Source organism: Grus americana, chromosome 2 (genome assembly GCF_028858705.1).
Source record: "Grus americana isolate bGruAme1 chromosome 2, bGruAme1.mat, whole genome shotgun sequence".
Lineage (NCBI taxonomy): Eukaryota > Metazoa > Chordata > Aves > Gruiformes > Gruidae > Grus > Grus americana.
This window is the reverse complement of record NC_072853.1, coordinates 64227980-64250129: the sequence shown is the minus strand read 5'-3', so window position 1 is coordinate 64250129 and position 22150 is coordinate 64227980. Positions and strand designations below refer to the sequence as shown.

The window sequence follows — 22150 nt, the reverse complement described above, 5'->3', positions numbered from 1 at the left end:
TTGAGTCCTTTCCAGTCCCCTCCTCTCATCACAAACTTCCTACTAGTAAGTACTTCAAGGAAAAACTACATTTCTTTCCTTTGGGCTTTTCCAGAGGATGACTCTGTAACTCTACAAGATCCTTTTTAAGCCAAACACAGGAAACAACCAAGTTTTTCATTTCCATGCAGTTAAACTAGTAATGTTAGGTTTCAGCTGAAAAGCTCAAAATTATTTGCAAGAAGCAGTAATAGGTGATGACAAAGCTCGATGGCAAGACTCAGCACATTACTGTGCAGCGGTTACGGGTAGCCTCTCCTCCGTGTATCCCTATCTACTACCAACACCTCTAACAGGAAACCCTTCTGTGAGATATTTGCTTGACTGACTTACTCATTCTTTCGGAACATGGGTAAGTTCTTACAAGATGATTGCATACATATATGTATGCATGACACATTGCTCTGACTTTTGCCACTTGTTTTCCCCAAATCTGCTGTAACATCTACTGGATCTCTTTACTTTACAGGTACAGAGTAATATTATCCAAAACAGGTATATCAAATAGTTACTGCCGGAAATTTCTCTGCTCAAAGAAAGCGAAGCGTTTCAAAAGAAGGATTAATGGCTCAAATAGAAGAAGGTGGGACTTATGGACTTCCTTCACTTCTAGTTTTACAGTCAAAATGGAAATATCAGGACACTGCAATTTATTACAAAATAAAACAAAATTTACAAAATATCAAACCTTCAGTAATTTTTCCTGGCTACTTTTCTTTCAGATCTCAATAATGCCTTCCAATGACATATGTGGTCTCATATATTTTACGATATTTGGACCGCACACGTTAGCAGCATTTGATATTCCAAAATTTACATGGGTTTAAGCAAGCACAGTGAACAACACGCTCCTTTTTTACTTTTTAACTCCTCTTTTTACTTCAAAGCAGCTGTGTAAAAAATACACAATTTTTAGAAGTACACTATCTTCCAACATTATTTGAAAAAGCATCCCGTATCTATTCAGGCTGCTACTACATAGTAATAGACATTTACTTATAGCTGTTGCTCTCAAATGGAAATTTTTGCACAGCTTTTCCAATCAATTAAGATTTTTTGAAAATCACATGATCCTCACATGATATTACCAGCACTGTAACATTGATACCATTTTTAAAGTATATGGAAAAATACCAGAACAACCTTACAAAACCCGAATGTATTATTAAGGACCTTTACAGAAAAAGTTCTGTAACACAGATTCCAGTTCAGCAAGTGTTTGTGCTCCAAGTAACTTTATAGATATGAATGATCCTATTTGACTCAATGGGATTACTCATATGCAAAAACTTATTTCAGAAGCAACTCATGATTTAAAATTCATAAGGACGATGAAGTACAACTGTCAGTTAAGGCCTTTCTCTGGTATACTTATATAAAAAAATATGCTTATATAAAAATAGTTTAAACAGATGTATCAGATAAAATTCTAGTTAACAAAGTCTTATATACTATAAAATGCATACTGTACACCAATAATGGTATCTGAAAAAAAAATCTCTAAAGGATAATTACATGTATTTTTTGTATGAAAAATTTCTAAATCCAGAATTGTGCTTAATAGTGGCAAAATTCAGTCTCACTGATGACTTAGTGATTTTATTTTTATTTTCTTGTTCGTAATTTTGTGTATGTGTAAGTATGCATCTTAAACTCAACAGTGAAACATCTCTGTTCTGCGCTTTGCCACAATTTACACCTAAGTAACATAACGATGTAACAGAAATTAGAACTTGGCACCATTAACACTTCCAATACATTCACCTTGTCCTCAACCGCATTGTCTCCTAGACACAATAAAGGTGTAGCCAAAGATTTATCCTGCCAATAAGATATAGTTATAGGTCCCATGAAGATTACTGACACTGAAGTACCAAATATGTACTGGCCTTGGACTTAGCAGATAACATGCCAGTTTTGAGACACATTCAGGTTGACAATAAATCAGTATCACAGTTCCAATAACAGGAAAAAATACCTTAGAGGAATTTTTGTGTTAAAACATTCCACTTTTGAGTTAGCTGTTAAATGGTAATGATCATAATGGACTAGGCAGTAGGCTTTTTGTGGTTGAAATGTGCAGACATTTTACTACAAGGCTATTTTTTTAAGTTTCTGTGATTTTCAACTGCACAGTATTTTCCCTTTAAATCAATTTTGTCTTCCAAAAAAAAAGAAAAAAAGAAAAAAAACTCAAAATGAAAGATGTTTTAGTAGCAATCTTATTATGAATTATACTTGCTTTCTACATCTGCACATGCAAACACTTCCGCAGCCTCCATAAGACCCCCTCGTGTGCATACAAAAAAAGCAATAGTTATGGGCTAGGGAAAGCTAGAGAGAGCAAGACACACTAGTTCAGTACTGCTTACTAAATTGGAAATGTATTTTTTCTCTCCTTCTCAGAACTATCTCAATGTTTGTGACTAGAAGTTTGTTAAAAGGGCACCAATTTCTCAGGGTGTATGCGTTATAACTTTTTTTTTTTTTTCCAAGCACCCTTTTGAACTTATTTCAATTTTCTGGTTTTGATGATAGTCATGCTGACAACTTTTTTTGGTCCATCAAACTCTGTAGTACAATTACATGAATTTACTTTTAATAAATTACCATCTTTGCATATATCAGTCAAACCATGAAGACTAAACACTTGCAAATAAAATGCATTATTAATTTAATTGTCACAGCCTATTTAGCTAGCTTCTATTAGTATTTGCTATTATATGCAATGTATCAGAGGGCAGAATCAAATTCAAAACATAAAGAATAAACTGATTATATTGTCCTAGAGAAATTAAAAAATAGCAAGCTTGCAAAATTATAATCAAGGCATTCATGTTTTAAATAGGTAAGAAAACTACGTAACTTAATTTATAATATGTTTATACCCAAAGTGATTGTTTGACATGCTGAAGAAGGATTTCTTTGGTTCCTAAAGCCATTAAAAGGCACCAAACTCTCTCATAATAGGAAGCGAAAGGAGGAAAGGAAAGCAACGATGGCCTGGTATTTACTGCACTGGATCACGTGGCTTAAACACCCACCACCACCAGCGAGGGACTGCTACTAGAAAATTACGTCGTCGTTGTTGTCGTAGCTCTGCCACAACTATTTGATGCTGCTCTACATTAAGCTGAAGCACCAGCTAAAAGGTATTGTAGAGAAGAAGTATTCAAAAGGTGGATGAAGAAATTTCACAAGAAGAGAGCACGAAGTCATTCCCGTATGGCTTGTTCGTGCTGGCCGGGGCTGACGCTGCAGCAGGCTGTGCTAGCAGATGGGGCAGGGCGGCTGCAGACCTGAGCTGGGCTCCGGTCCCCGGGCAGACGGGGCTGCGGGGGCCGGCTGTGAACCTGCCACCGCGCAGAGGGGTGGCAGGGAGGGACCCCCTTCCTCCTCCTCCTCCTCCTCTTCACGCCATGCTGGCGGGCCAGCCAGAAAGCCTTTGAGGAATATGGGAAGAAACGGGGAAAATGGGAACAGCCAGAAGGCTATCAGAAGAAACACACAAACAAAAGCCAGCAACAACCGATTTAGATTATAGCATCCTGCTTGTTTAGGAATTCGTTTCAAGATGATGATTGCTAAAAATATGCCTCTCAGGCTAAGATACTATATTTGGAAATCTATTGTATGTATCCTTTATTGCGCGCATATTCACTAGGGTAACACAAGTTATCTCTATGTTGTATTTATGATGATTATACAGTAAGCACCCCCTTATAAAAGAACATATTGGTATTGAATGCTTCCAGTTACAAAATAAGCCACCAGAGCAAAACATTTTTCGTAATTGTTGCGCTGTGACAAAAGATAACCAGCATAAACTTTAATATGATATCTGCTTTGATAAAACCATAATTGTTGTTTCGATGCATCATTCTATATTTTAGATGAAATAGAATATCTCAAAACTCTTTAAATAACCATGCGTTAGGGAAATTCTGGTTAAGCACTTTGTACACCAAATCTCATTAAAAATATAAGCACCACTTAAATAGGTGACTAGTTAAACATAAGGTGTATGTGATGTGTTAATTTAAGACTCTACTCTCAGGTCACTCAGTGATTTAAGTGTGACAAACTTGTGAGGAAAGGGACTAATCGACTACCCTTTCCAGTGTCTTTAACAAGAAATGAACATCACCCAGAAAGAGTTTTGCCATGTTCTCCTACAACTCCCAGCTATCATTTATTTTCCCCTTCTTTCATATCAAAACCAGAAAATACTCTTTATTTATGAAAGCCTACACCAGAAGAATGAGTTACAAGGCACTAATACTAGAAACAGTATCAAGTATCCAGCAATGAACCCTGCAGTTAGGATAACTCCATCTACCCAGACTGAAAAAGAATATGCCATCTTTTCGCTATCGAAAAACCATCAAGCTTCTAGTTGCCCCAAAAATTCAATGAAATATCAATAGCTATGTCACAATGTGCCTAATAAATCTGAGGCAAAATCTGTTTATCTGCAAACACAGTAACATTTAGTTTGTAAAACACAGTTACATTTTAAACCACAGAAAACATAACCTGCTCCCAGAAAGAGTTTGAAAATAAGTAACTGTACACAGACTGAGAAAATTAATTAATTGATTGTAAAAATAGCCAAAACACCAGATCTCTGTTCCTGCCCAAGAACACTGAGGAAACTTTCCTTTTGATTCCTCTGTGGCTTTGACCTCAGTAATCACCATAAGTCTCGGAAAGTAATTTTATAAACCTATGAGCATCAAGGCCAGCGAGAAAAAAAAAAAAAAAAGAATAAAAATAATTGATTTTGTACTTGGAGGGACAGTTACAACTATGGAAATTTTGAGAAAATAATATCACCTGTCAAAAATCTGCCCCAAAAGGTGCAAATCCTACACTTTTTACACAGAATTGCTTTCTACAGCAATTTTTCTATTGACACCCACAGACATGCCATAAGCACCACAGTGGCAGAGCACCTAAGCATGTTAGCTCCCTCTGTAGTTGGAGTTGAGCTAAAAGTTCAGGTGACTTCATTTTGGGTAAGCTCAGTGTTCCAGATAAGGTCTCCACATATAGTTTAAGTTAAAATGAGAAAGAATTTTAAAGTAGTTTACCTTTCTTTGGGTGTGCCAACTCCATGCTTGCCCAGTAAATGAGTATTCAAATGCTTCTTCATCACAAACGCCACCCTACCAAACAAACAGAAAACCCAGGAAGATTATTTTTTTTATTATTATTTTTTTAATACAGTTTTTTTTTTCTGTTTTGAGCATGTGCTTGAGATATTTTATTAAAGGTGGACTTTTAAAAACCCCTACTAGACTACGACTTAGATCTGGGAGTCCGTTCTGTAACGGGTTTGCTTCAGATTGCAGTTACTTGACTATTTTTCTTACAAATAAGTAATCACAACCATACATCGCTGGTCAAAGAATGGAAAATCACCTTCTGCTTCTCATTGCAAATTACAGCACCTTATACAATATACTGATAATATAGTCTATTTAACCTAAATAACATTTTCTCATGTTATAAACTAATACAGTTTTAGTTACACCTTTGAATTTACTTAAGCCTAACGGGCCCATCCTGCAACCCCTTCTTCATACAAGCAGAAGTTCTATTGTTTTTAATGAGTAACACAAAAATACAGCAAGATTGGATGCTTTAATCACTGCTTATGTCTGGTCAAACTTCATTGTATTAATTATTTAGCGAGATATACATGGAAACAAATTAATAGCCTTAGTTATTTTATAGCCTTGTGAAAAAAAGAATGGAAAACTGGCACGACATTGTTCAAAGCATCAACAGCAGCAACAAAATATATACTACCTGGCATTATGTTTCTACCAAACAAAACACAGATAATTCACTTTAATTTTGGTGGCATACATAATGAAAGAGATAGGAGACTATCAAGTACCATTCTTCTGCTGATAAGACCATAACATCAATTTAATTATATCATGTGACTGCTTCAAACAATTTAGATATCAGACTGAAGCTTCAAACTAAAATGGTTCTCTCAATAAGCAAAAATTTTACTGCTGCAACTTTCAGTGTGAAAAGGGCTTGCAAACATTTTTGTTAATTATGTATTACAGCTGTCCTTCATAAAGTTAATTACTAATAGCTGAAAGGCAATAGACTCTATTTGCATATGTACATGAAAGGCATGACATATGCAAAAATATGATTTTAATTAGCATTCCATGATATGAAGGGCTACAAATCAAACTGGCATGTTATAAGATTTTTAACATTAAACGCTGAATTCATCTGGACGTGTTTGCAGTAACGGACAATGGAAGGACTGTAAAACGCTAGCACTATGGGGTATAAGAACCACAAAAGCCAAGAGACAGTACTTTTCCTCTACAAATATGTTAATGTAGCTTCTCCATGTCTGATCTACTTTGGGCACTTTCACATTATTACAGAGAATCTCTCTTGTGCATCCCTTAAGGTGTAAGAATATAATTCTGTCTTATTTAAATTATAGCAATTTCCTTATTTTTTACAAAAAGACATTCAAAACCTTCTTAAATACTTTCCCCTCACAAGTGTAAGTATGGCATCATAATCATTACAACTGTGAATAATCTATCACACCATTACCATCATTACTATGCAAGTGTCATCAGAATTACTGTACGTGGGGAAAATAATTGTAAGAAAATAAAAAAATGTGTGCTAACAACAGCACAAGGCATTCAAAACATACTGCCCTTGCTTTTCGGCAGAAATACTAACCATTTCCACACAGCTGTGAAAGGTACCAAACAGATTTTAATTTAGCAATACTTATATTTCCTGTTACAAATTTCCATTGTCCCTCTTCTCTAAAAGAAAAATAAACCCAAAGATATTTCCGTGAAAGGGCAACATGCCAACTAAGTTGTAAAGGCATACCTTGCTATTTACATTGAATATAAAGATCTCAACCAGCTACACAGTATTTCTAGCGAAGTTTTTGGTTTTTTTTCTTTTCTTTTTTCTTTTTCTTCTGAGCCTGTATACTAGAAGCTTCCAAACAAAAGCTGAACATTTCTTATACCGCACAACTGCAGGGGGTGCAGACAGACCCACCTTTCTGCAAAATCAAAGACAAAGGCCTTGTTAATAATGTGAAGCAATTAATCTCATAATATTAGCTGCCTCCCCTCTGTTGTATCTAGGTTCTGAGTAACCATTTTGCTGCTCTAACACAGCACAAATAAAATGAAGACTGACTCAGGAAGTATCCTTGTGTCTACTAATAGTTTAAGCTTTTATCGTGAGGCTTGAGGAGTGCAGAATGCCTCCATGCAAGTCTGGAATGCTCAGCATAGCTCAGGAACAGCTCCCCCCCCCTTATAGAATCAGGCCTTAAAAATAAAAGCAAAGTTGCTATTTTCATAAGAAATTGAGAACCAGATAAAAAAAATATTACCAACAGAGACTGCTCTTATTGAAACAAAAGATTTTTTTCCTTAGACTTGAGGCAAAGTCTAAACATCTTGGTTTGGATGCTGAGTTTGAGGACAACCTCAAAAAAAAAAAAAAATGGAGGAACTATTTGTGTATGTTTACCAAATACTGCAGGTGATTTTAAGAGAGAGGTGGTAGTGGTGTTAGCTGGCTTTACAAAACAAATACAAAAATTGTTTTCAGTACATTGTTAACTCTGAGTTTCTTACCAATTACTGCTTTAGTAGTTAAAAAATATTGGTTTTATCTATGCCAGCAATTTACCTCTGCTGATGTAAATCATTTATTCTTAAGATATTGCCAGAACTGAATAGATGGACATGACTTAGCCTTGGTCTTTTCAAATGAATCTCAAGGGATGCCTGGCTGGCACCAGTAAGGACTCAAGAAGTGAACCCTTTCAAGATATGTTGCTCTAATACATCTTCAAATCAAAGAGTATCTCTGTCAGCTGCAATAAGCACAAATTCAGGCTTCACTGAATTTCTCAATTCTTATTTTTTAATTCTAGTGAAAATAGAAATCCTCAAGTGCTCGAAATTAACTGGTTTCAGAAACACATCAAAAGGAGTAGGAAAAACCTGTAATTGCGACACTTTGCTGTTTCTAATACAAGCTCGCCCAGCCAGACTAGAGGCCTGGAACCAGTTTTACCAACCCTGATCCAGACATACTCATCCCCAACCCAGACGAAGACAAGAAGCCACAGCCCAGCTGCTCTCCTGAGGGCCAGTTCTTACAAGGCAGAAATGTCTAGTCTACACATCCAAGCCATGGTCACTAGGAGTTCCCTCCATTCATTAGGAAGACTGCTCCTAGCAGCCTCCTCTTGCAGTGGAAAAAGGTGAGTAGGTAGGTAGGATTTTGTTTGCTTGCAGTGGCATTCTGTTGGTTTAACTTTTTTAGTGATTTTCAACAGCTCTGGCTCCAAACTAGCAACAACCTCCGTCTTATACACTCTATGTTCAAACTTCAGGATAAATTAGACAAGCTGAAAAATGACACAAAGCTTTACAACAGCATCCATACTCCCTATGGACAATTTTTTGCACATAAACTATAAATAAAAATAATTTTCAGTCATAAATATATGAGCACCTTTCCCAAAATAAGTTTGCAGAATAGTCCATTTTCAGTTTAGAAGGGTTGTGGCTTTGTAGGAACGTGTCCACTCATATTCCATGGGAGTCTTCAAACAGTGCTTGGGCTCACTCTGAGAATGCCTGTAACTGATTTAGGAGCCTCTACAGACTTGTCTTCAGTTATAAAAGCACATCTTAATGTACAAAAGAAACAAAAGGACTTCTAATTCTGGGAATAAAGAAACATATTGGACAATCTTTACTTCCACTTTTTAGTCTAGTGTAATACAAGTCCTTCAGCACGTACAACGTTTATCATCACAGTACCCAAGGAATATGAACAATCTGTCATGTATTGTCTGCTCTCTCATTTCCTCTGCCCGGAGAGAATTGTGCTCTGTGAAGTATCTTGTTTTGAGAGGGCAAAAGATTCTAGGTTTTATTATGTTTTGAATCCATAATAGCTTTTTTCTTTTTAATATGTACATTGCTGTGTTAGTGAAAAGTCAAGTTAAAAAACGAAACACACACAACCCAAAATGAGCATTCTGGCCCATAAAGTTATGAACTCTGTTATTTCCTGAGTGTCGACCAAGTGCTTAGCCTTGGCCTAGTTCCAAGGAAGGAGCTACATCTTACCTCTACCAGAAAGTCTCTTGAAGCCATGTCAACAGACCAGTCCTCTTGTAACTGCACATAACTGCTGAGGAGGACCAGCACGAGAATTTATTTTTGTGGGACTCTACAAACAACGTATCCAGCAGTTGAAAAGCAATTTTAAATCACTTCTCAGTGGATACATTGCTCTCTGCAATTGCTCTTGGAGAATTTATCTTACAGACAACAATGTTCAATGACGACAGAAAAGTCCAGGAGAATAGCAATGAATATCTACCCTTTATTGATATTCTCAATATCCTTTACATCTCCTTTAAACTGTCCAGAACCTCTTTATACATGAATTTAACTCTGAGAATACAGGCAAGCTACTGCATGACATGTGCAGGCCCCAAGTATACAGGATGTTTTAAAAAGCTCCTTGAAAACCTTTTTTTGAAAAAAAAACCACAAACACAACAAAACAAACACATCACACCCACAAAAAAAACCCCAAAAAGCAGAATAGAATGCTATTATTTTAGAATTATTAATATTTAGTACTTGGTTTCACCATAGGTTTCAGGCACTCAGAAAGGACAGAATGGTTTACCATTTTGGATAAAATGGGAGATCTGACAGCTTCAGGGAATAATAAGAAAAAGGATCTCTTAAACTTTTATACACCATCACAATGAGGAAATAATATATTATCCTGTCTGCATCAGTCTTTGTTTTCCACGATCTGTACTTGAATTTCTATCCCTGTATCTTCACCTGAGGCAAGAAACCAGAAAATCAAGGCAAGCTGCTTGGATGATGCCAAGAACGAGGACAGTACGTCCAAGCAAGTAAATAACTACATGGACTCAATGGTTCTTATTACCTGAATGAAGTGCTCTTGTTCTTTACCATGCCTTGAAATACACTGCAAACCCTAAGTGTTTGTAGTTGAATGAGTGGTTCACATGGAGTGATGCCAACAGGTGTATCAATTAGTAAGAGAAAGAAATAGCACAGTTTCTCAAGGAATATCATGACCCATATGTATTTCAGAATGTTCAATAAAATTTCTAATTACAGATTTTTGCATATACTTTAGATTTGTACACATAAAAGTAGAACTTCATATATTCAAATAAGCACTTAGTCAAATAGTACCTAAAGTGTTTTTTTTTTTTTAAGTTTGTATAGACTGTTTAAGTTTTTTAAGCCTCAACATTATGTAAAAAGTTGCTACCCAAATCTCATCTGTCTGTCAGGGTCTTGTATTCAGCAGGTCAGCTTCAGGAACAAGAGCGTAGGGGAAAACACAGAACTGCCCAGAAAGCAATGGTTTTCACTGAACAAGTAATCTCTGTTTCCATGCATCAAAAGTCTAAATTCCTGGGAATTTCTTCAAGTCCATCATTCATGGATGTTTGCTGATTTTTGAAGGGTCCGGGCTGGGGCGCTGATAACTCTCTTGCATGACTGCGCGCAAGGGACTCAATTTAAAAGAAAGTATCTGGCAGGGCAGAGTCTGGTGTGGAAGATATCCAGTAGTCTGAAAGGCTTCATGCCCTTTGTGACAAGATGTCAGGTTCAAGTAAATATCTGGCAGGGCGAAGTCTAGTGTGGAAAACATCCAAATATCTGAAAAACTTCATGCCCTCTGTGACAGGACGTCAAGTCCTAGAACCCTGCATAGGAAAGCTGGGGTTTTCTGCTGACTCATTTAGCAGCCAAATGAAGCGGGTCTTATTACTTCCAGCTAACAGTTATGGTTATTCTTCTTAAGTTAAAAGAAAATAAAAAAAATCAATAACATTTCAGAAGGTTAACAAGTCATGCTTTATCACCCAGCCTGCAACGTTCAGAGCACTGTGACCCACTGCCTTACACTCCCTGCTGACCCCATGTGTTAAAGAAGGATATGGCTATTTTATGCTCCACCCTCACTAACACTCGTAATTAAACTGGAAAGTAAAATGCATGAATTTGGCATACGTGGCTCCTTCCTTCTCATCTTCATGTGCAAGCAACCTGGCAGACTGGAAAACGCAACCTTTTTCTCTTGAAAAGATAAACCGAAAGAGGCAAATGAGGACAGCTTTGCCATCGCTAACAAGACAAGAACCAGAGCAACACGGCAAGAATATCATGGTAACTCATGGAATCTAAAGACTAATGCAAGTTTTAAATTTCTCACAATTATTATCCTTTCTGCCTTAAGTTTGAAGGTGTGTATTTTTACAATTTTCCATGCAACAATCAGGTATGTTTCTTAATTACTTATTAACTTTTCAACTTTGCCATGGAGATGTTTCATTGCTGGAGTTCAAAATCCAACATTTTCAAAAATTAATTTTATGTCCATATGCAATCATGAGTGCAACAGACTATAACTACCTCTTCTAAAACTACCTCATCTCATTTTTACTGTCACTCGGATTGAGGCAGCAATGAAGCCAAGGTGCCCAACGAGAAAGAAAGAAGGGAGAAGACAATTTATATTAGTGGAACACCTGTACGCAGCTTGCACCCAAGGTAGACTTGAGTATCACAGCAGCTACCGTTCCTGACTCGCTTTGAACAGGATGACAGACAACAGGATTGTCAATGTGCTGTTCAATGACCTGCATCAATCTCAAGAATAATTTACTGCTGTATCAGACAGATCATTATGGATGAGTTGCGCACTATCAATCAATCGACTGTGTTGTTCCTGCATATTCCTGCATCTATCAACCAGAAGAGAGAGAAATCCCTCAACATAATCTTGTTGCTTTCTGCCACCAATCTGCATCCCTCAAGATATGAAAGAATTATTAGCCACATGGCCATAAGGTAATGGGTGCAATTACCTCCTTTTACATATTCTGGCTGAAGAGATCTGGGTACAAAGGAAAAGAAAACTAAATAAAACAGAAAACCTCCTCTACTGTTCCACTCAAGCTTACTTGGAGAGATCTTGCCATCCAAAGTTGCTGAGTTCTCTCACCATGCCTCTTTTAAGAGATGTATGTTATAATGTAAACCATCCAGGACAGAAATTTGGTCTGTCATTGCAAGGACTGTGGCAAAAGAGGAATACACTGGCAGTATTTACATTATTTCTTCCCCAAGAGGGAACTCTCATATTTGTTATTGCGTACCTCACCTTAAGTTCTTATTTTGTAACCGAAATCAGAAAGGTAAGTTAGCTATAGGTCCATTCTGAATTTTATTGGTTTGGGGTTTTGTAGTGGTTTTTTTTTCAAATACAAAAAGTACCCTTCAATAGCAGATGCATGAACGAGCCAAGTCCAGACAGTGATAACTGTTATTAACATAAAGGTGAGAGGAAAGAGTGCAACTGGGAACTTTTAGATTTGCAGATACATAAAAATCCACTCACATGGCACACAGTGAATATGGTGCAGTTTACGTGCACTGACAACAGTTTCCAGAGACCACACGCTTTGCCTCCTTAAAGGCGGCAGAAAGCCATTGCACTCTTAGTGCATAACTCTCTGCTGGAAATGAGACTTAGTTACTTCAAAAGAATCTTACCGCGTGGCTCAAAGCGTATAGGCTGGATGACACAATTAAACATTAGTGCACGGACAAATATCTCAGTAAATGATGCAGCACAATATTATACATAAGAAGTATAGTTTGGACCATATAAAACACTGCCAATACATTTTAAGATGTGCAAGCATAAAAAGTGACAGAACAGGGCCCAAAGCATTATCCATTTCATAATACCGTAATAAAACACCACCAGAAGGTCGTGTCTGCTGTTTCAAGGCATAACAGCATGCAAACCAAGGGGAATACTAGTCAGCTTAAAATAGAGGATTTCTCTGAAAACAAGAAGTGGATCTTCCCCTATAGTACCCTACCACACGTTAAATGAACAATGGAGAGTTTCAAGAGGTGGCATCCCCTCACCACACCCACCCACCAAACATCAGGAATCAGGAAGGCTCTAAAATTCACAGCAAAATATCATTAATGGACAGACTAAAAATTAATGACCAGCGAAACAGGTCAGACCGAAAAAACCAAACAAAATGCAATCAATTTTAGGAAATGCATACCTTTTAATTCTCCCCAAACACCTATGCTAAGAAATGAAACTGAAGTTGTTCATGCACCATTACTAAAAATAATAATCTACTTCAACGATATGCTGCTGGGTATTCTTCTCAAACAAAATAAAATGTTATAGAATATTTTATTTTTGTTTTAAACCTGATTTTTCCTACTGCATGTGAATTGATCTACTGTCCATCTAAATATCCACAATTATGTCATGGAGTGAAAAAAAGAAAATTGGCTAGTAAAAAATGAAATAAACAGGAGATTGTTTATTATACATTATATTGCTAAACTGATAACTGTAACTAAACAAAATGGCTCTCTCCTTATTTTGTTTGCTTAATGAGCAGACTAAAAATAGCTGAACAGTGGCAAAAACTTTAAAGTCAGAAGGTGTTCGCTCTGTCAGGAAATCACCTTACAAATATACGAGAAAATTAGTACTGCTACAAGAAATGTTTGTTTCGATATTCAGAGGAGTTAATGAATGTTAAGTGATAATGGTAGACAGCAGCAGTATGTAATTACATTTCTAAACACACCTTAGCAAATCACTTCTAAGCTAAAAGAATCACATGTTCTATTAATTTTCATTGGTTATCAAACATCTGTAACTGTCACCTCTAACAGGTGTTTGGTAATCTAACAGCTGCACAATGTACAAAAAAAAAAAAAAAAAAAGGACAGAAAAAAAGAGACAGAATCACAATGTGCTTTCTGTGGCGCTGTTATCAACCTCTCAGTCTACCAAAACGCAGAAACTCTTTACCTAAATTCTGAAGTGCAACCTTAGGCTCAGTGTTGGGAGTGCCTTGCAGCAACATCCAGAAACATGACACTGCCAGAGAACGTACTTGTTACGCTCAAAGAGGCTGCAGGGATGCACTAAAAGTAAATGAAGGTCTACACCTATAAGAATCGTGATCCAAAAGAGCGTCTACCAACCTTGCCACTGAGAAATGGCTTACGTCCTCTCTTTTCTCACAGTATGTACATTCAACATCCCCATAACTCTGGTCCCTTCCTTTTCTATTCCCTCCCTTTCTTCGGGCAGTGGTCTGTCTCCCTACTTCTGAGCCAGTCCTTTTCCTAGCATGCTTAGGACTTCAGATACAGAATTTCATGTAGTAGGTATCTGTTCCACTTACCATCATCTTGCATCTGGAAAGAGACAGTGGGATGAACAGACTAATGTTTGAAGCGGGAAGTTCTTCAAAGTAGATTCAACCTTTTGGGAAAGTCAGGTGAACCACATCTCTAAGTGCCCTGAGAGGAATTTCGAAATATCTAATCTTCTGCAGACAGTTTGTACAGAGATTCCCAGCGATTCTAAGGAGCATATTGAAAGTGCAAGAAACAGCCTGTAAAACTATCTCAAAATAAGGATGTTTGAATGAGTTTCTACTTAAAATTAAAATGAATAGAGCTAAACAAATATACTGAATTTTAACCTTTTGTTCTTCCTGAACAAAAAGTCACTTCTGCTGTAGCTTCTTCCTAACTGCTCAGAAATTACACTGCAGACTGAGTTACCAGGTTTACACAGAGCTTCTACAAGACAGCTCTTCCTAAGAGTAAAATCCTCCTCATCTAAAGAATCTACTCTTGCGTGTCTTTAAAGGAAATCAAAACAAATCTAAAGATAGTTGATTGCGGGCTAGAAAACACATAGGGCCCGCAGTAGCAGTGCCACCATATATAATTCAGTCAGTTCAGCAGCTATACTGCCTGTGGTCTTTTGCAAAGTTGCGAGGTACAAAGAAAGGAATGAGATGAATAAATTGGTCACTATCTGATGACTGAACTGCTCAGAAGTCATACACAATCAGAAGGCATACACAATTTTTATTGACAGTTTACCCACAATTTGAAAACGCTGCTGGTGATAGATGGTGGCTGGAGCTAAGACTCTGCAGTCTGCTTGATCTGTGAGAGTAGTGAGAATCTTGCCCTAGGTCTTTGCTTGACATAGAAAAGCAAGTGCTGGTTGATTTGTTTATTCCTGAGAGTTAAATTCAGCTGTAAAACATATCCTTTTTGTCTTATATCCAGGCATTCCACAAGACTGTTTGGCTTAAGGTAGAAAGCAAAATACTTCAGAATATCTGTTTGCCAAAGTAGCTGCAACGACACAAAAATAGTAAGACTATGACAGCAGGACCTAATCTGTAACCATCAGATGTACCATCCACACAGATGAACCTTTAACAACAGTTTGGTCAAATCAGAACAGACTGGTTCCAGCCAAGGAAAAAACAAGGTAATCCTTTGGATCAGATTGCTTTCAAGCTACAAAAACACATCTGGTACTTTTATACGCATAAACATGTTTGGAGCACGGGAAAAAAGAGGACATGCACCTTGTTTCTGGCTTTCCTTGTCCAAGGACTCTCAAGCCTGGCCATTGCTACCTCAGAGACGAAGAACCAGCAAACGCTGTGGCATCAGACCAACCTTATTAGTATGCCTAACACCTGGCTAGTATGTTTGATTAATGGCTGATTTTTCATTGTTAAAAGACATCTTCATTAGTAGTTGAGCATAGCTAAAAGCTTGGAGTTTTCAATCTCAACTGGCATGTCAATCTCTCCAGATATTCCCATCACAGCCTTCCTCAACTCTCCCCAAGAGCGGAGAGTTGCAACGAGTTCCTCCTCCTCCCACTGAAGGGGGAGGAGATTGGCCGAAGAAAGTAACAGGGACTGTTAGAGGAAACCATGATATGCAGACCAGAAAGACTCTTATGCACTCCACAAGTACTACAGACTGAGAAATCTCTCTCAAATTATGACACTGAATGTAGTGTGCAGACGATATTAAGAGCAGCATGGAAATGTATCCAAATGAGAATTCCAGACAGTAACAGTGGCGTTACTCCACTTGTCCCACGAGCAAACGGCAACACCTCTCACCACTTCAACCACAGACTTCGCAGGAGAATTACTCGTCACTAAAGCTGCCAAGTGCAAAGTCTGGTGTTTCTTAGATTTGCCTTTGGTGTCCAGCAGGACTCACTTCAGACACAGAAGTCCAAAGCCAGGACTGCAGGGATGAACAGAGTATTCGCCTGAGATGTAATTGTTATTGAAGAAATAAAACCCACACTGCAATTAGGATGCTTTGCACAAAAAAAGCCGTTCTTGCAGTCCAGTATGGATGTTGCATGCACGAAGTATGAAGACTGTTATCAGTCTGGGAAAACCAAAGGAATATAGGTCAGACAAATCAGTACAGTCATCAAGATGATATCTGTGACGCAGCAGAAAATGTTCTCTGGCAAAGAATATTCCAACCCTAGCTAGCAGTTGAGATTAACTCTGACCATTTTTGGCCACAAATCAAGCATGGGAGAGATGGGAACTATATAAGTGCCCAATGGAATTAAGAAAAACACATCTTTCACATCTTTGATCTCAAGGGCCTAGATAGACTTACATACGCATATTGAGCATACATATGAACAAACAGGTGAAGGAGAAATCAGTTCTGTTGCAAACCAAAGCTTATAGCATGTTATCTAAAAAACAAAGGAGAATTGATGAATTACCTGAAAAGATGCATTAAAAGGAATTCAGTTTTTTCTGAGCTTGCCAGCCAAGGTTCTGAGGTACGTTACTAACTGGATAAATTACAGGTACGCTAATAACTGGATAAATTACAGGACTTCTGTTCTTATATACAAAGTGACAACCTGGTCCTATAAAGAGATATAAATCACGTCTCTCTAAAAGAAAAATTATTTTCAGTCTCAATGTCTTTCTGAGATGAAGCTTCAACTATAGGGCTTTTCCTTTTCTGATCCTTGCTGGCCTTGCAACCACGCCCCCATAAAGCCTTATCTCAAGTGCTAGCCTGAAATGATGGGAGCCCACAGGTTCACTTTTGGCAAGAGGGGAACCTGACAGAAAAGGCGACACAGGTACCAGCACATGTGCTATTCCTCCATTTTATTCAGTATTGCATCACATTTTGATTTTCATGAGTGTATTCCTGCTAGAAGACTGAAATTTAATAAATACGTTCACAACTGAGACATGTACACAAAAACACGTGTCCAAATGACCACCTGCAAACACTGTATTTCCCAAAGGTCGCTCGCAGCTATGGAACAGAGTATGTAACCACCGACACGCAACTCTCTGCTTAGCTTTGTAACACGATGCAAGTCCCAGGGCTCTCACTTTGGAGCAAACGCAGCTCCCCACTGTTTCACTCGCACGACCCACGTGCCACAGGGCTTGCTGCACTTTACCCATCGGGGGACCGAGTCGTCCTGGCACGGTTTTCAGCCAAGAAAGGCCTCAAATTTTAGGCAGTTTAAATTATTCTCCACAAAGATTAGATACGTACAAAATGTTTTCTCATTTGTTATAAATGGAAATAAGCAAACAAAAATCAAAGGGCTGTTATGTTTCTTTACAATTTTTCAGATTAGTGGAACGCCCAAAACGATGATTAATGACACAAAATGTCTGAATCTGGACAGACCCGGAGAGAGAAAGTCTAATCAACGTGCAACTTCTATAGTACTGAATACTAGGCAACGTTATGTGCAACACATAGCCAAATGGATTGATGGATTGATTTTATAAAGAGTTACAAACAAAATAGTCCAAAATATTAACCAATAAACACATGCCTGGGTGGAAATGCCCCATTATAAAATTACTGTAAAGATGCTGAAACTGTTCAGGGGAGAAAAAAAAAGTCCAATTTTCCACATAACCTGACAGTGCAGAGTTTTCTGATAATAAAATCCAAGGAACCTGTAAACCCAAGGCTCTAATTTTCTTATGGCGACTGTGTAATATTTTGCAAAGTAAAATTGACTGAGATGGAAGCTATTTTGCATGGTACAGTGGCGATGGCTAACAAATGAGAGTTTTGTGGGCTGAATGTTAGTCCCCTGCCTCATCTGCCACCCCTAATGACAGCAGCCACCTGCTGTTTTATTGTCACAGCTGGAGCCGGTTCACACTCCTTGGTGCTGAGCTCTGCCCATGAGCGCCAAGCTCTCGCCTCGCCTCATTACTTTGATGAACTTTTTATGGTCAGCACCCATGAAGACCTCATCTAGGACTATACAACCTAGATCGGCTTCAGGGAGTGCTTCCAGCTAGCATGAGGTGATAATACACAGTGACACCACGGCTGCTACTGCCTGTCACTTAGTCAAGTCACTGTACGATACTTCTGGCTCTACAGGGCCCTCAACAGGTAAAATGCCATGAAATGCTCCTATATAATAAAGTTCACTCTCTCTTTTTCACGTTGCAATATAGACATCATATCCTACTAGCAAAATCTAGCTTGTCAAAGATAGATATTAAAATAAAAAAAAAAGTATCGTGCTGTTTACTACATATAACTACAGACAAGAATTTTCTGCCTTCCCTAGACATAAACCTGCTGCCTTCCTAAAAACGTATCCTGCCGTTAAAGACAGCAACCATGAAAACCATATTATGGCTTGATTAACACCACCAAATAGGAAAAAAAAATAATATTACATGCATTTTACAAGAGAAGGATCATTTTAACTTAAAGAACAGAACGCACAAGACCAAAAATCAAGCCAGTCAAATCAAATTATTACCCAAATGAATCCACAGTGGAGAATGATATATGCTACTACCCTTCCCCCTCAAACTCCCCCACTTATACATTTATTAGATATGATAATATATCAAATCAAGATAACAATGAAGCAAAGCCTTTTACATCTTTTTACTTAATCAGAGTAGTCTGTTACTATTTTCTGCTAATTTTAAAGCAGATATAATCATACTTTCCTTTTCAAATTTTTTTTTGCACTAACAAACACTCCCAATCTACGGAGCCTGTATACATTTTTAAACTTCATCAGAAATTTTTTTAGTGACGCACTTAGAGCGGATTGTTTTATGCTTGATCATTGAAATTTAACCCCAGATTTACTTTCAGCAGTAGAATATTTTTGGTGTCAACAGAGCTTTACATTTACCCATATTTGCATATATCATTAAGATTAATATATGTGCTATTAATAATAATTTCATTAACATTCTGAAATCATCAAATAACATTTTGACTTTTGAATGGCTGTAGGCTATTATAAGCCTAAAAACCAGAACATTTTCAGTATTCATTGTGTAGCAATCCAGCTGATCAGTTTTGACAAATTCATGCAATGTTATAAGCCATTAAACTTCATTTAGTTTCATTTAAAAATTCTACCTAAAAATAAAAAGCAACTGTCTTTTTTGTACAGACAGTATGATTTCCAATAAATACCAGCTCCCAGAATCCTCAAAAAAATCCCTTTTTTTAATTTTACTGAAATGTTTTCAAATTTATCATAAATAGATGTTTTGAAATAATATTTCTGAGACCACTGACCTAGCAAGAGTTGAACATCTCTAATGTGGGTATGGCGCAATTTAATTCCTTCTTAAGGGGGACAGTGCTGCGGATACCCTATGCTTCACATGACAAGACCTCTACGACATGTGGAACCTTAAAAATGTTGCTGAGCACAGGCATTGCCCTACATTTCTGAGAATTTATGTATGCAAGCCCTTCTTTATTAGTGCTTTTTAAGTGTGACCTAAACTGCAGTTGAAGAGCCAGAAAAAATTTCAGCAAAGGTTTCCATTCTGCTCAAAGCTGAGCACCTCCCTTACAGTCCTGAAAAGTCATCGAAAGAACTGGAGGACACACAGAACCTCACGTAACAAGGGCCTAAATTGTATGAAAAATCCAGTTAAATATAACTGACTCCAATTTCTCTACCAATAAATTTTCAACAAGCGCATATCTTCTGCATGAGTTCAACAAAAGAAATTCTTGTGAAACACAGTGACATATCGATCTCATCCTTGGGAGAGTCCATCAACAGAAAATTGCTTTGAGAAGAAAAAGGATTTCCCTTCTTTTGACTAGATGACATATCTGTCAAATGCTTTTTTTTTTTTTTTAAACAGTAGTGCATCAACTGTAGTATGCCTATTGCATGTTTTGTGATATGACACACTTAATCCTAAAAAGTTTCTCTTTTATCAATCTCTAATCGATAACAAAAAACTAAAGCCACAATTAGGTAGGTATTTATTCTCCTGTTATAAAGGAATTTTTTAAAGGATGCATGGCTGGCCAGATTAGCTATATTTGCTCACTGCCTTACAAGAAGTAGCCTGCATGCATGTATAAATATTTGGAAGTATTTTTCCTTTGCAACACTGTGTTGCCTTGGCATTATGACTGTGTTTTAGAGTTGTATTCTAAAATATAACTTCAATTTACCCAGCACTTACAGTTCACTGGTCTGTAATTCTTAATACCCCTCTATTTTCCCACCAATTTTAATTTTAGTGGCTATTATTTAAAGTTCATTTTCCATGCCCTTAGAATTGTGATTTTTTTCCAACGTGACAACAAACATCAGTGCCATTTCTGATGGTGACATTTATTAGAGTAAGAAAAAACAAACTTTTAAAAGAGAAGCTATCAGAAAATCATCAGACAGTAACAACTTGTGGTCAGTATCAAGATGAGCTGCATGTGAACAGACAGTCTGGAGGTGACAGGACTTGTATCCAATTACTAATCCCCTGAGCCATTCAGCCCCCTGAACGATAAATTTCTATAAGCTGATCCCTTAACCCATCACCAGCTGGTCATGCTACTGCATTCCAACAGTAATGACGAAAAGGGAAACACCTTACATTTTTTACTTAAATCTCCATGATACAGAATAGTCATGTTAGAAAGTCCCCAGACCTCTTATTTACTGCATAGAAGTTTTGAAAATGGATCCTACCAAAATAGGAATAGGCATATGAAATTATTGGGCTTAACACACATATTCTGTCTTCTGTATTTACTCCAACAAGACAAAGAAGCTTTCAATGTACATATTTTCCCTTGTACTGAACAGAAATACATGTTGATCTTAAAAAATGACTAAACTTCTATGCCTGCTGTTAAAGAAAAGGATATTCATATGAAGGATATCGGAGACATTGCTGAGGAATTGTTCGCCCTCTAAAAAATATTATCCCTGTAATGCTGCCAGTGCCAGCGTCAGGTTGGGCAATTAGCCACTTAGGTGTGAAAAAGATCTGCCAAGAAGCTATTTTATTTTTGCCTCAGAATTTTTGTGTATCTGTGAGCTGGTGTGTGTTTGTGTTCATGCATCAGTGGAATCTGGTTGTTCATGCCAGGTTTTCTTATCACACTTTTCTGCCTCTCTGAACTTGCACATTCCTGCAATACAAAATGGACACGTGTCTGCTGATAATGTCAACATACTTACGTTCACAAGGAGAGATTTTGTGTAACTAGATCTAAAGTAGCCTTTTTTGTGTTCATTACCTGACCCTGTCTGCTTACACAATACTAGAAGAGCCGTTCATGGGAAGAACTCCAATACTGCAAGCACCTTTAGGAGATGTTAAAAGACAACAGATGTGGAAGAAATTAGCATCCTATTACAATATCCCTGGCTAAATTCTCTCCTACAACCTCCATTTTTACATGTTATCTGAAAGAAATTCTCACTTCTCACAGCTACCAAGGTTCAATGGGGTGCTGAGAGCATCCTGTTATCTTTTTAATTTAGATCTCATTATGCTTTAGACTCCTGTACATTCATCTAGGAAATTCCGCTTGGAAATATGAGTAGGTACAATATATGTCTAATGCAGCCTGACTAGCGCTACTGCCTAGAAAGCCTGAAGACATAACCAGATTTCTATCTCCTTGTCCAGAGTAAAAAAATTCTGGATTTTCTTTTCCTGTTTGTTAGTTTGTTGTTTTGTTTTGGTTGGTTTTTTGTTTTGGTGGGTTTTTTGGTGGTTTTTTTTTTATTTTGGGGGGGTGGGTGGGTGTGTGGAAGTGGGCAGCAGACCCACCAACTGCAAGCCTTTATCTTA

General features: G+C 37.5%; 1 protein-coding gene across 4 annotated transcripts in view; it reads right to left on the bottom strand.

Annotated features, from left to right (window-relative positions):
* Nucleotides 1-22150, bottom strand: part of ZNF407 (zinc finger protein 407) — a 346932-nt gene that overhangs the window by 206760 nt on the left and 118022 nt on the right. For 3 of the 4 annotated variants that reach the window (XM_054815163.1, XM_054815165.1, XM_054815164.1), the window contains one exon: nt 5133-5207. The exons of the other annotated variant lie outside the window; for it this stretch is intronic. In XM_054815163.1, the coding sequence (XP_054671138.1) occupies nt 5133-5207 (75 nt within the window). The remainder of the gene's footprint in view (nt 1-5132; nt 5208-22150) is intronic. 4 annotated transcript variants of the gene reach the window in all.